The 16658-nt window shown below is 40.7% G+C and overlaps 1 protein-coding gene across 1 annotated transcript; it reads right to left on the bottom strand.

The window, feature by feature from the left end:
* Window positions 1-181: 181 nt before the first annotated feature.
* mtrfr (mitochondrial translation release factor in rescue) lies at window positions 182-16453 on the bottom strand. The gene is made up of 3 exons (XM_077600331.1): window positions 16190-16453; window positions 15842-16117; window positions 182-1570 (listed from the first exon to the last, which is right to left on the bottom strand). Exons 2-3 carry the CDS (start codon window positions 16091-16093, stop codon window positions 1358-1360), a joined length of 465 nt encoding a protein of 154 aa, XP_077456457.1. The 5' UTR covers window positions 16094-16117; window positions 16190-16453; the 3' UTR covers window positions 182-1357.
* Window positions 16454-16658: the final 205 nt, after the last annotated feature.

Below are 16658 nucleotides of genomic sequence, written 5' to 3'. Positions count from 1 at the left end.
CTGCTTTGCAATTTAATAAGATGTAAAGATACCATATTGAACAATAAACGTCACTCTTTAAATAAAAAAAATAAATCTACGTCATTGATTTTTTTCTGCACATATAATTAAATACAATTTATGACACCATCATGTAGTTCCATGGAAAATCGCCTTTTACATTAAAATGATTGAAGATGAATTAAGATTTCCTTTGCAACTAAATGGTTTTATTTCCAAATATAATACGATAATACAAATATATATAGAGAGGTATTAAATACAAAAAAAAGAATTACCTTCTGATGAATTATAAATGTTTGATTGAACAAATGATGAAATGTGTGTATGCATTATATCTAATATTCTATATTTAGTCAGTTTAGCATCCTCTTTATCTGTATTCTAGTTTGAATTTAAAAAGTAGAATATGCAAAACATCAAGATTAAAGATTCAATTGACACAGCAGGTAGTGATGATACACATGCAAATATGTGACAATTACTAACTACCAAGTTTAATACATCTAACATTTTGATGTAAATAATAGTTGTTTTTTGTACTCTTCTATGAGGGTGACACGGTCACAGTTAACCAGCACGAGAGCTGGTCATCCAAGCCCAGACTAGTCATAGGGAAGAAAGAGAGAATTCCACCAGTCCCGCTCGCATGTTCGGCGTTCTGGCCCACTCGAATGTTTAGCATTTCTGGCTTGCGCCTCTCGCTCCTTTATTTCCCTCCCCCAAATATAGACCCCTGGCGGGTGAGTGGTTAGCACATCAGCCTCACAGTGGGAGACCAGAGTTCAAATCCAGGTCGGTCCACCTGTGTGGAGTTTGCATGTTCTCCTCAGGACTGTGTGGATTTTCTCCGGGTACTCCGGTTTCCTCCCACATTCCAAAGACATGCATGGTAGGCTGATTGGACATTCTAAATTGCCCCCAAGTATGAGTGTGAGTGTGAATGATTGTTTGTCTCCTTGTGCCCTGCGATTGGCTGGCCACCGATGCAAGGTGTCCTCTGCCTCTGGCCCGAAGTCAGCTGGGATAGGCTCCAGCACCCCCCGCGACCCTAGTGAGGATAAAGCGGTTCAGAAAATAAGATGAGAAATATAGACCCCTTTCGCGCAAATGAGGTAGGCCAGGCCAATCTGGCCGGGAGCGCGCGATTTATATCTTTAGGAAGTGACTTAGAAAAGTTACCAAAATCAACAGACAGAGATCTGTAAATACCCTCAAATAAACACAAAGTTACCTGTTCACCAGAAAGACATTTTAAAGCCCCTAAATCAATAAGAAGTTCCCTGTTCATACCACAAAATTAGCAAAAAAGTGGCCTAAATTCTACAGAAAAGTGACTCAGCAATGCCCAAAAATGTCACTTGTCTTCTGCTTGGAGGCCATCTCTGAAGAGTCTCTTTCTATCCAGGTTGTGGTTGGCTTTCCTGCGTTTGTCTTGTTTCTTGGCCTGGGCATCTTTCTTCTCTAGCAGGACGGCGCTGTCTTTTCCTTTATAGAACACGTCCACTTTTTGCTGCATTATCTCTCGGGCACGCTTCCGATTAATGTCCACGGATCTGGTTTGATGACACTGCAAATACAACACATTGTGAGCTGTGGAACATTCTGTTGCTCATGCAAGAGTGTTTCATACTTTATGATGAACTCTGTTAGCATAATGTGAGCATTAACTCATTGGCTACCATCGACGGCCCTAGACATCCAAGCCATTTTGATCAGGAGGGGCGAATAAGGGAAATGGCACCACCGAAAGATGAGCCTTCACAGCCAGTCCTCCCTGTTTAGATATTTACAAGTTGTCAATGGCAGGCAATGACTTAAGATGGTCAACTTTCAATTGACAAAATTAGAGGTTTTGCTGTGGAACTATTTAAATTTGATTGAACACTCTACAGGGCAGGTCATTATCTTTGGTAATTTAACAATTTTAACATTAGTGTCATTATTTATCTTATTAACTAATTCAGTTTTTATTTTTATAATTAATGTACTTTCTATTAACAAATTACTTTGTGAATTAATCTATAATCCTTATAAAGCGTGATTTATGTGTGTGTGTGTGTGTGTGTGTGTGTGTGTGTGTGTGGGTGTGTGTATGTTAAGATTTTCTCGCTACATTTGTCCAAAAAAACGTAGAGTTGATTTTTTTTATGGTAGGCAGAAACGGCTGTCAGATCCTAATATGATTGAATTTCTTCACCTTCTTTAAGTGTGTAAACTCAATTTTTATTTGTTACAGCTGAATGCAGAGTTGATGTATGAATCGTTGTTTTTACATGATGTGCCCTAAACACACTGCGTGGCTGATTGTTCCGCCAGCAAGTTTTTAGATGCTCCCCGGAACACTTTTTTCTTCTGTTGTGACGGGAGTTATGAAACACCCATCCATCAATCACGCTTTATCTATTCTCTAATCCTTATAAAGCGTGATGTACGGATGGATGTGTATACATGTATAGACATGTATAATGTATATACATGTATACATGTATATACATGTACAGTGGTACCTCGAGATACGAGCTTAATCCGTTCCGGGACTGAGCTCGTATGACAAGATTCTCGTAACTCGACCGGAGGTTTCCCATTGAAATGAATGGGAAACAAATTAATTCGTTCCAACTCTCTGAAAAAAACACCCAAAACAGGATATTGGATTGAAAAAAATGTTTTATTTCTTATAATTCGCCATATATTGACAAAGTAATAAATAACGAGTGGTTTGATAGTAATAATGTGTTTAATAGGAGTAAAATTAGACACATTTCGCGGAGGGTATAGACAGCGGCATACACGGAGGGGGTGGGGGGGGGCTGCTCGGGGGGGCTTTATCCACGGCAAAAATGCACTCGTAAACGAACAAACAAATTTAAATTAACTTGGATAAGTATATACAGACACTCAACATTTAATGTAACTTCAAACAAAACTAAATTCTAAATTTGTTGTAATCTTTTTTACCTTACGTAGTTCTACGGGTTGACACGACCTGGCCGCTCCGCTGAAGTCTTCAAAACGAACGCATCAAGAGTTGTTTGTTTTTGTCTACCCTTCAAAATATTTCGATAATGTCGCATACAAATGTCATCACAATAGGATAACGCACGACCACTTGGCAACGAGAAATAGTCTTGAAAGAATGATCGCGGGAGCATCTTTCCTGAGAAAGAATAACAGGAAATACAATAGTTGAGCTAACCCACGTATTGATTGTGGGTAATGGAGTTTTATTCTGAGAAAGGTTGCCCTTGCCTATGGGTGTTGTGTGCACGAGTATACTTCATTACCCAGAAAGCCCTCTTTTTGCCCGCGCGTTGAGCGTTTCCTGGTCGTATGAGAAACTCGTCTGAATTAATTAGTTCCGTGCTCGTAGATATTGTTATACACGAAATATATGCAAAAAAAATGCCATGGCCACCTGGCTTGGTCGCATCACGAAATTTTGACCGCATCACGGGCGAATTATTCGATCGAAATTTCCCCCGTAAGACGAGCATTTTGTATGACGAGCGGTCGTATGACGAGGTACCACTGTATAATGTATATACATGTACACACACGTGCGCACACGTGCGCACACGCGCGCACACGTGCGCGCACACGTGCGCGCACACGTGCGCGCACACGTATACGCACACGTATACGCACACGTATACGCACACGTATACGCACACGTATACGCACACGTATACGCACACGTATACGCACACGTATACGCACACGTATACGCACACGTATACGCACACGTATACGCACACGTATACGCACACGTATACGCACACGTATACGCACACGTATACGCACACGTATACGCACACGTATACGCACACGTATACGCACACGTATACGCACACGTATACGCACACGTATACGCACACGTATACGCACACGTATACGCACACGTATACGCACACGTATACGCACACGTATACGCACACGTATACGCACACGTATACGCACACGTATACGCACACGTATACGCACACGTATACGCACACGTATACGCACACGTATACGCACACGTATACGCACACGTATACGCACACGTATACGCACACGTATACGCACACGTATACACACACGTATACACACACGTATACACACACGTATACACACACGTATACACACACGTATACACACACGTATACACACACGTATACACACACGTATACACACACGTATACACACACGTATACACACACGTATACACACACGTATACACACACGTATACACACACGTATACACACACGTATACACACACGTATACACACACGTATACACACACGTATACACACACGTATACACACACGTATACACACACGTATACACACACGTATACACACACGTATACACACACGTATACACACACGTATACACACACGTATACACACACGTATACACACACGTATACACACACGTATACACACACGTATACACACACGTATACACACACGTATACACACACGTATACACACACGTATACACACACGTATACACACACGTATACACACACGTATACACACACGTATACACACACGTATACACACACGTATACACACACGTATACACACACGTATACACACACGTATACACACACGTATACACACACGTATACACACACGTATACACACACGTATACACACACGTATACACACACGTATACACACACGTATACACACACGTATACACACACGTATACACACACGTATACACACACGTATACACACACGTATACACACACGTATACACACACGTATACACACACGTATACACACACGTATACACACACGTATACACACACGTATACACACACGTATACACACACGTATACACACACGTATACACACACGTATACACACACGTATACACACACGTATACACACACGTATACACACACGTATACACACACGTATACACACACGTATACACACACGTATACACACACGTATACACACACGTATACACACACGTATACACACACGTATACACACACGTATACACACACGTATACACACACGTATACACACACGTATACACACACGTATACACACACGTATACACACACGTATACACACACGTATACACACACGTATACACACACGTATACACACACGTATACACACACGTATACACACACGTATACACACACGTATACACACACGTATACACACACGTATACACACACGTATACACACACGTATACACACACGTATACACACACGTATACACACACGTATACACACACGTATACACACACGTATACACACACGTATACACACACGTATACACACACGTATACACACACGTATACACACACGTATACACACACGTATACACACACGTATACACACACGTATACACACACGTATACACACACGTATACACACACGTATACACACACGTATACACACACGTATACACACACGTATACACACACGTATACACACACGTATACACACACGTATACACACACGTATACACACACGTATACACACACGTATACACACACGTATACACACACGTATACACACACGTATACACACACGTATACACACACGTATACACACACGTATACACACACGTATACACACACGTATACACACACGTATACACACACGTATACACACACGTATACACACACGTATACACACACGTATACACACACGTATACACACACGTATACACACACGTATACACACACGTATACACACACGTATACACACACGTATACACACACGTATACACACACGTATACACACACGTATACACACACGTATACACACACGTATACACACACGTATACACACACGTATACACACACGTATACACACACGTATACACACACGTATACACACACGTATACACACACGTATACACACACGTATACACACACGTATACACACACGTATACACACACGTATACACACACGTATACACACACGTATACACACACGTATACACACACGTATACACACACGTATACACACACGTATACACACACGTATACACACACGTATACACACACGTATACACACACGTATACACACACGTATACACACACGTATACACACACGTATACACACACGTATACACACACGTATACACACACGTATACACACACGTATACACACACGTACACACACGTACACACACGTATATACACATGTCACATGTATACACATGTATATACACATGTATATACACATGTATACACATGTATATACACATGTATACACATGTATACACATGTATATACACATGTATACACATGTATACACATGTATATACATGTATACACACATGTATACACATGTATACACATGTATGTACACATGTATGTACACATGTATATACACATGTATATACACATGTATATACACATGTATACACATGTATACACACATGTATATACACATGTATACACACATGTATACACACATGTATATACACATGTATACACACATGTATACACACATGTATACACACATGTATACACACATGTATACACACATGTATATACACATGTATATACACATGTATATACACATGTATATACACATGTATACACATGTATACTGTTGGAATTATCTTATATAAGTTATCCTGATTCTGGTATGACTGTTGAAATGTTAGTTAATAGAATTGGGGATGTCTTGACTCCCTGGGGAAAGTTTCACCTTATTCATCAAAGAGGAACTACCCCAGGGGGTCTGTTTGTCTGTTTTGTGAGGGTTGCAAGATATCGGGAAGAAGACTATAAAGATGTTATCTTGAAGGGGCATATGGTCATGATCAAAGAACCTTTTGTAACTGGGAGAGATCTCTCTCTCCTTTGATCAGCTTGAAACTTCCTGTAACTTGGACACTCCCAAAACACAATAAGAGACTTGGCGAGGGGAGATTTTCTTCAGAGTGTTTTTGGAGGACTGTGACAGGGACAGTCTCTGAACCTCTCATTTTTAAATAAAGTTTACTAAAATTCTCTGTGATTTCCTCCTTTTCAGATTGGTGATACAAATGTCTGGTGTTTAAACCCAACATTTAATTGGTCCTTCGAGCCGGATTCCAAGATACCTAAGGATCCCAGCGGGTGAGCAAGATCCAGAAAAGTCTGTGTACACAGCATAAAGATCCTTTACCAGGACTGTTTCTTCCTTACGGGCTGGGGTCCAAAGGTTGAAGGGATACCGAGGACGCAGAGAATCGTGAGTAAATTTTATTTAAAAAAAGGAATGAATGAGAAAAAAGGAATGAATGATGAAATCCATGGCGTGACAGACCCCCTTAGTTGAAAAAGACTAATTAAACTCTGTAAGTAAAACTAAATCCGTGGCGTGACAGACCCCCTTAGTTGAAAAAGACTAATTAAACTCTGTAAAGGATAGCGGAGTCCTGATTAAAGAGAAATGAAAACCCTGAGAATCCTAGGCCCTATCAGGTAAAAAATTCAAACAACAAACTTCCACATGCGTACAGAGGTCAAATTCAAACAACAAACTTTCGCAGGCGGACAGACACCCTTAGTTTTAAAAGACTAATTAAATTCTGTAAAGGAAAGCGAAGTCCAGGATGTATTGAATAGGAAAAATCTGTGACGGATAGTGGAGTTCTGGGTGTATTGAATGAAAAGTGAAAAAAAGGATAGAGTCCTGGTTAAAGAGAAATAAAGAAGTGAATTAAAAGGAGTGAACGTGCAAAAAAGTGTGTATGGAAATACATTTTACCATTTGGTGATTTGTATCTCATATCAAACAACAGGAGACAAATGTCGACCTTTAGTGGATGTGTGTAGACATGAAACTCCGCCTGAAAAGGTTGAAGTGAGTTTACCACTAAAGGAATTTATCGACATCCTGTTGTCTAAACCCAGTGTTAGTGCACTATAGGTGCAAAGACCCACTGGGACTAAATTTTATTCAAAAATGGGTAAAGTACAGAGTAAAACAAGTAAAAAAGAGGAATTCCTCTCGGAACTCGCGTCTAAAGACTGGAAGATAGTCCATAGAGAGGATCCCGACGCGGTGGAATCCTTGCGTTATTGGGTAAAAAAAATATGGGTTCACTGGTAGACTAATAATAAAAGATATCCGTGAACTACAACAAAAAATCGAAAAATGGTGTAACAAAAAACGAAGTAAAATGCAAAAACAAGGTTATGATCAAACCAAAGCGTGGTTGCGAATAGCAGGGCAAATAGAAGAGGGTGAGAAAGTAGCTAAACAAAAAAGAGAAGAAGAGATAACTATATTAGGCCTGTTAAAAAACAGTGGTCCCTGTTCAGCTCTCCTCGTGCGAGGCTCCACACGCAAGCGGGGAGCACGACGACGAGGGGGGGGGGAAAGGGGGCCTGCTGGTCGTGCGGCAAAGAGGGCCACATAGCCAGGGAATGCGGGGGCAACCCTCCCCGCGCACAGCGACGACATGATAGCGCACGACTAGAACAGGAGGTAGCAAAACAAATGGTTAACAAAAGTAAGGGGAATAGATAGATCAAAAAGGTGGTGAAGCCCCCCCTTCACAGATGCGGACACCCCTCAAGCTAAGCACACTCTTTGCAAACAAAAGGAGAGGGGGGGGGGCGCCCATACAGTTTACTGCTCCCTTCACACCAAAGACAAAGGGCAGGAAAGACTACCACAAGAGAGACAGAGATAGTTGATAGTGTTATGATATATTAGTGGAAAAATTATGGGTCTTTTATTAAACACTAAAATGTATATTAGGAAATGCATAGTGAAAGGTTATTTTCCCTAAATTGTAATTGAGGTAATAGTGAGCACAGAAAATGGCTCTTATTTTAAATAAAACTGCCTTCTTAGAGCGGATAGGAATTCAGCCAGCGCTTTAACTATTGGTTTTAGAAATATGAGAGTGATTTGCGATTTAGACTTAAGTATTAAGAATCATCCAAATTATTAATGATATCAAACATGAAAACAATGCAGAAATGGCATTTATCCAAATTATTAGGTAAATTTAGATAAAATAATTAATTTAGGATAGGCATGATTTCCCTAGGACGGAAGAGGCATGAAATGTTTTTCGGTGCACAGAAAGACATTCCTTGTTTTGCCCGAAACAGGTGGAATATGCTTTAGCGTGGTTCATATTAATGACTATTAGAATATTAATTGCATTAACATCAAACAGTTGATGTCAACCAAACAACATTAACCTATTTCTTTTGAGAATGATTAGGCTGATAGCACAGCAAAAAGGTGGTTAGCTGCCAAGAAGCCCCAGACTGGGGATGGCTCTTAACCAGTGATGAAAAAATTGCAGTCCACTGAATGTAAATGAATGGGTTTGTTTGTCTTTTTGTGTTTCTAATTGGCCGACCATCAAGATATAATCAATCAGATATCAAGGTGGAAAATGATTTAGAAATTTGAAATCAATTTTTGATGAAAATTATGGAAAATTGTTTAGTCAAATGAAATTTTAATGGTAAAAGCAGCAGTACTCCAAACGTGAAATTTGAAGTGGAGAAACAAATCTGCTATGCAAAATTTAGGAGCACTGAAAAGACAGTGCTTGATACCAAATTCCAAAGTACTATTGATTTATTGTGATAATGGCATCCAAATTGTGTTAACAGATTAATTGACTGAATTGACAAAAGTTTCCATATTTCGTTCCGAAAAAAAATATATATATGGAAATCTAATTTAGTGGAATGTACCAAACGCCATTATTAACTACACGATTGGAACTGGAGGATGAGGCTAATCATATGTCTGCATAAAAGAAAAAACTTTAAAGAAACGCATTAATTTTGGGTTGGCAGAGGGAGATTGCATTTCTCAACAGGAAACATGATGAGCAACCCAGGATGAGAGTGCAACGTGTTCCTGACAGACCGCAGACATGAAAATAGCGGATCCATTTTGTGCTCTGTAAGAAGGTTTTCTCAGTTGAAACGTATGATGAGACAGGTAAGATAAACTTTTTGACGTAATCAGATAAAATGGCAAGCACTCCAATATTGATTGGAAAGATTATTGCTCGGGGAGCAATGCTGTAAGCCATGAGGAATTTTTTATATTGGTTTTATTGTCTCCATATAAAAAAGCGTTTCAATTGAGACTACACCTTCTTACAGATTTTTAAAGTAAACAATTGTGACTAGATCTTCTTACATATTTTTAAAGTAAACAATTAGAGAGAAAAGAGAAACTACAATGGATAGAAATGTAACTAGAATTTAATTTTATGCCTGACTATTGAAAAATATTGATTAAGAAAGTTTTATAGGAGATGATTGGCAAACTCCGAAGACAATGGAATGTTACATTTGATAATAAGACTACTAGATTGGGATATTTTGAAAAAAAAAAAAAACACTGAGGTTAATATGCAACGCAATACACATTGTTAAATGAATTGGGACTTGATTAGTATGCATTTTAAAAGTAATGGGTTTTAATTGCTCTAAAAGATACAATTATGCTAGAAATATTGACCCTGACAAACAAGGGGTGGTTACATTTTACTGGGTTCAATTCTATTTAGAATTATAAATGTGTGCATTTTGTTTCTGAATATTAATTGATGTGAATCTAAACTGTTACAGAGAACGGGAAAGCTGTTTTCCTGAGGAGAAAGCAGCCTGGGTTGCTTTTTGTATTTTTCCTATTTTTAGTATGATTAGTTAATTTGTGTAATTGTAGGAAAGAGGAAAAAACAAATATGGGTTTTGATCTTAACAAGGAAGCAGTGTTCAAAATAGAATATCAGCTAGCATGTTTAATTTGGACTGATAAGGTATTTAAATTTTCACAAACATAATGATGAATGTTAAGCACGTGTTAAAGACAACGACAGAACACAGCAGCATACACAACAACAAAACTGAGCCGATCTCAAGAACAGTCAGCAGACGAACTGTACAAAGCTAAAGGCCTACCGTGCCTACCAAAAATATATTCCAAAATTGATCCATAAATGTATTCCAAAATTGATCCATAAATGTCTCAACAGGGGGGAGGTATGGTGAAGAGGTATAAATACCTATTTTAAAATTTTTGTAGGAACTGTTTAATTTGTTATTTTATTGATCTGTAAAGAACATGGGATCTCCAGAATCATCTGGAGTGACAATGGAGCTCATTTTTCAAACAGCATAGTGCAAAACAACTGGTAGAACTAGCTCGAGATTAACACTTTTTGAGATAGTTATTGGAAGACCATTCCAACTTCCTTTATGGGAAGATGACCCATGACGAGAGACTAAGGAAGGAGAGAAACTTATCCAAAGAACATGTAAACGGCCGTGATCTTTTTGTCTAACTTGCAGGAGGTGGTGTAGCCAGGTGACTGGATTCTGATCCGAGTCATAAAAGTGAAGTCTTGGTTCTCTCCACGATGGGAAGACCCATTTGTGGCCCAACTCACCAACCTCCACAGCAGCAAAGATCGCTGAAAAGTCAAAGTCGATTCATCAGGTCAAGGTATTTTGAGACAGGTGACTCTGAGTGGACTAAGTCGGACGGTGTCAAAACCCTTGTCCGTGAAGAAACTCATCTGACGTCTACTCACCAGCCACGAGCACCCCTCACTTAACCCTGACCTCCCGTAGACTTTGCACCTCTATACAGAAGCCACAGTGAAAGCTGTTGTCACCCACATCACAGTGACTGGACTGTCAGTGACAGCCTGGGCGTATCTGAACGCCCCGCCCACAGAGACTCGAGTTGGAAAACAAGTGCAGGAAACGTCCTGCCTCAACACTGGAAAGGCAGAGCCAAGCGGTCCGCTCTTGGACGGGGACCCAATCTACATCAACAACATCGGGGTTCCCTGCGGCGTACCAGATGAGTATAAGCTCGCTGACCAAATTGCACGACTCCAGAACAGGACGGAGGAAGGGTTTGCAGCCATCCATGAACAGTTGTCGGTGACCTCCTGATGGCGTTCCAGAACAGAATTGCTGTTGACATGCTCCTGGCAAAGGAAGGTGGCGTGTGCTCCATCTTTGGCGACCAATGCTGCACGTTCATCCCTAACAACACAGCAGCTGACGGGAGTTTAACCAAGGCCCTGGAGGGCCTTCGATCCCTCAACAGCAAGATGAAAGAACATTCTGGAATCGACACCTCAATGTGGGGCGAATTTGGTAGCATGTTTGGCAGATACAAACAGTTGGTTGTATCAGTTTTAATGTCAATCGCTGTTTATGCTGCCATTCTCACAACTTGTGGATGTTGTTGTATTCCCTGTATTCGTACGTTATGTCAAAGATTAATAACAAATGCCATAGAACCAGTCAAATCCGAAATGTATGCCTTATTGACATCTGGAGGCGAACCACGGGATGACGACGACGCCGACGCATCTGGGGATGAGGAGGAAATGCAGTTCACTGGACTGCCTGACATGTTCCCAGATGCTAAAGACTATGGCATTGACTTTTGAGTGTAACGTTTTCTGTTATTTTTGTGATCCTGTAATGTGAAAATCTGAAAAGAAGAGGTTATGGATGATGATATTTTATAGCAGAATCCGGATAAACAGGAGGGTTATGTTGGAATTATTTTATATAAGTTATCCTGATTCTGGTATGACTGTTGAAATGTTAGTTAATAGAATTGGGGATGTCTTGACTCCCTGGGGAAAGTTTCACCTTATTCATCAAAGAGGAACTACCCCAGGGGGTCTGTTTGTCTGTTTTGTGAGGGTTGCAAGATATCGGGAAGAAGACTATAAAGATGTTATCTTGAAGGGGCATATGGTCATGATCAAAGAACCTTTTGTAACTGGGAGAGATCTCTCTCTCCTTTGATCAGCTTGAAACTTCCTGTAACTTGGACACTCCCAAAACACAATAAGAGACTTGGCGAGGGGAGATTTTCTTCAGAGTGTTTTTGGAGGACTGTGACAGGGACAGTCTCTGAATCTCTCATTTTTAAATAAAGTTTACTAAAATTCTCTGTGATTTCCTCCTTTTCAGATTGGTGATACAAATGTCTGGTGTTTAAACCCAACATATACACATGTATATACATGTATACACATGTATAAACACATGTATACACATGTATATACATGTATACATGTATACATATTTACATATTTGTATACATGTATACACGTATATATACACCGTATTTACTCGCATATAAGTCGTACCCTTAAAATTGCCTTAAAATTGTTGAATTTTACAATTTATCTCGTATGCGCCGCCCCCCTGATTAACAAATTTCACCTCCATATTCATTGTTTTAATAGGGAGTACAAATGTGTTACCTTGAAGGGAAAAATCATCTAGTGCCCCAACATACGAGAAATTTAAAATATGAGAAAAATTCCGAGCAAATATTTGCTTTGAGATACGAGACAAATTTGAGATACAACCATACGAGACACCCAGGTGGCCGAGTACGCCAAAGCCTGCTTATGATAACAGCACCCTGCCTTTCTCGCCGCATCCCTCTCATGTTAAGATATCTACGAGCACTGGGCGTACATGTTCCACTTTTTAAGTGGGTTTTTTGCATTAATCCGTGCAGAATTAAGGGAAAACAATGGGTTCATAGCGAACCAGTGCATTGAAGGGTAGTGAGAAGAAAAAGCATATGATGACAATCGTTAAGCACAAAATAATCGATAAACATTAGTCTACGCGTGACTGAGCTGGCTCGCCAATACGAGAAGAGTACTTCGACAATGTGTACTGTCCTTAAGCAGAAGTATGCTATAAAGCAGGGGTCACCAAACTACGGCCCGCGGGCCGGATCCGGCCCGCCGGCACATTTGGACCGGCCCTCTGAACAATACCAGAAACGCTATCGTTTTTTTTTATTTTTTTTTTTATGCAGCCCGCCGGCACATTTGGACCGGCCCTCTGAACAATACCAGAGACACTATCGGATTTATTTTCCTATTTGGCCTTGAAGACTGGGACGTTTTAATCTTGTGTTTGGTTCATTGCACCCCTGCTGAGCCCACAAATCATCCCAGTGAAGCGGGCCTTCGCATTGCTCCTTTGGTGACACGCGCGGGGAGAGTGTTTGCCTTTGATGCATGCGGGCATTCCACCGTTGCATGCGTGAGCAGAGTGTTAGCGAGACATCTGGACGATCGCAGGTGAGGGCGGAGCCCTGGGGCCATCACTATGGCGATGCTATTCAAGCATATAAAAACTGTGCAACCGGAACCTGTTTGAGAACGGAATAATGGCGAAAAGGTTAGTTAAGAGAAAAATTGTTTCAGAATGCAGGGTATTTAACCTGCAGTGGACAAACGATTATTTTTTTGTTCAATGCAAAGAAAAGGCTGTTTTTCTCATCTGTCAAGAGACGGTGGCAGTATTCAAAGAATACAATCTTCGCCGGCACTATGAATCCCGTCACAAAGACAAGTACGATAGCGTGCAAGGCCAAATACGAGCAGACAAACTCTCAAAGCGAAAAGTTGGAATATTATCTCAGCAGACTACATTTCTACGCCAAGCTCAGCTGAACCAGGCATCCGTTCGGGCCAGCTTTCGGGTTGCTAAACTGATAGCAAGCAACGGTAAGCCTTTCACTGACGGAGAGTTTTTTAAGAAATGTATGGATGTTGTCGTGGAGGAAGTGTGTCCCGAGAAGAAAGATGCATTTAATGCCGTAAGTCTGTCGGCGAGTACAATCGCCAGACGCGTTGAAGAAATCGGGAGTAATGTATATGCCCAGCTGCAGCAGAAGACGAAAGAATTTGACTTTTTTTCATTAGCACTGGATGAAAGCACGGACGTGCAAGACACAGCGCAACTGCTCATTTTTATTCGTGGAGTTAGCGCAAACTTTGAGATTTGCGAGGATCTGGCAGCCCTCCAAAGTCTCAAATGGACTACAACAGGAGAGGATATTTTTGACAAAGTGTGCCAAACCATGGAGAAGTTGGACCTGGACTGGTTAAAGCTAGCTAGCATCACGACTGACGGGGCTCCTAGCATGGTGGCTGAAACTCGCGGTCTAATAATGGGACGCATGAACCGGGAGTTGGAAAAAAGGGGTCTCATCGCCCCGCTACGAGTCCACTGCCAAATTCACCAGCAAGCACTGTGCTGCAAAATGTTGACGTGGGATTCTGTAATGATGGTTGTGGTGTCGTGCATAAACTTCAGAGCAAAGGGAGAAGATTGTGCATTGCACAACAGAAAGTTAATGTTCCATGGCTTTTTTTTCTATGAAGAACCCAGAGAGTTATTTAGTTATTATTTATTTCATAAATAGTGCTATTTATTTCCTGTTTTTTTCTGTGAAGAACTCAGAGAGGGTTATTTAGTTATTATTTATTTCATTAATAGTGTTATTATTTGTTTCCTGACATTTTTTCTGTAAAGAACCTGGAAAGGGTTATTTGGTTGTGTGGCTTTCTGGAAAACAATAATTTTTTTGAGCTCCCCTACGATCGTCACACTTTTTCTGTTACAAACTGACACCGGCCCCCCATCAGAGAAGGGAAAGGTTATGTGGCCCTCACAGGGAAAAGTTTGGGGACCCCTGCTATAAAGGTTATTAAGCCTTCCAAAGGACTAACCATAATTTCCTAGTTTCGAAGTGACATTCATAACATTGAGTCTCTCTCCCAGTCTCTCTCACCCCCTCCTTCTCACGTTTGTGTTTTTTCTGAGCGTGTATTTAGTTGCTTTCTATGGGAAATATTGATTTGAGATACGAGTTAATTGACATCCGAGCTCGGTCCGGAAACGCATTAAGCTCATATCTCAAGGTATTACTGTACTGTTATTTAAATGATTTAAATCCTTTGTAAAGTTTGAGTTAGATGCGTGACTCATACAGTATATCTCTTATGCCTATGCATCAATCAAAATAATTGATTTTGAAAATAATGAACCTTGACTACAATCCCAGTAGGTACATGTTTCAGCACCACGCAGTTACTGGTTTTGTTGGTGGCCTGTCCCCCGGGTCCCGAACCTCTGACGAACTGCTCCTTCAGCTGCTCTTCCTCCAGGACGACCAGGTCCTTCTGTCCGGATAGTCCGACCCCCCGAGCTGTCCTCGCGAGGAAGCTGGACTTGTTCCACGACACTTCGCTCGCTAGCCTCTTGTAGGCGTTGTTAACGAGGGGGAATAGCCTCGACATAACTTGAGCTACAAGTACGTACTCCTAATGAACACATTTTTGTGCGGTTAGGAGCCACAAATTCAATGTAAACCCAGTTGAAATCGCGTTAATTACCTTCCGTCCATCGAGTCTTCTACGCTTCCAGAGTCACCCAAACTTTAGATATAAAAAATAAAAGGCTAGCTGTCTAAAGGGTAACCATGTAACTGGCGACCATCTTGCGTCGCAGATATCATATGGGGATTTTCTGGTGCTAAAACGCTCTTAGCTAGGGAGAAATTGTCTGAATCTCTGAAGGTTCTGAAAATCCGATATGATTAAAATTTTGTTGGAAATTGAACAATTTAGAACGATTTCCAAATGCGCACTCCATTGACATTGATTTTTTTTTCCTCAAATAGGCCCCGGTGCAAAATGGCCGCTAAGTGACGCGGTACGTTCCCGTTGGTTCACAGGGAACATGAGACATTCAAATACTAGATGTAATAATATCTTTTGTAAGATATGTTGCCCCCTGAGGTCCAAACTTGAATTGTGCTTTGTGTTGGCGTGGCTCATGTGGTTTTAATTTCTTTTGGCCAGC

This window comes from Stigmatopora argus, chromosome 5, assembly GCF_051989625.1.
Source record: "Stigmatopora argus isolate UIUO_Sarg chromosome 5, RoL_Sarg_1.0, whole genome shotgun sequence".
NCBI lineage: Eukaryota > Metazoa > Chordata > Actinopteri > Syngnathiformes > Syngnathidae > Stigmatopora > Stigmatopora argus.
Note: the sequence above shows the minus strand (reverse complement) of the source record. Positions and strands in the feature narration are given on the sequence as shown.

Bases quoted from the DNA above. Each gene is read 5' to 3' on its own strand.
- mtrfr (XM_077600331.1), bottom strand. From the start codon at position 16,093: ATGTCGAGGCTATTCCCCCTCGTTAACAACGCCTACAAGAGGCTAGCG. The intron at 1,571-15,841 runs GTTCATTATTTT...TTGTATTTGCAG, and splicing joins CTACTGGGATTGTAGTCAAG to TGTCATCAAACCAGATCCGT.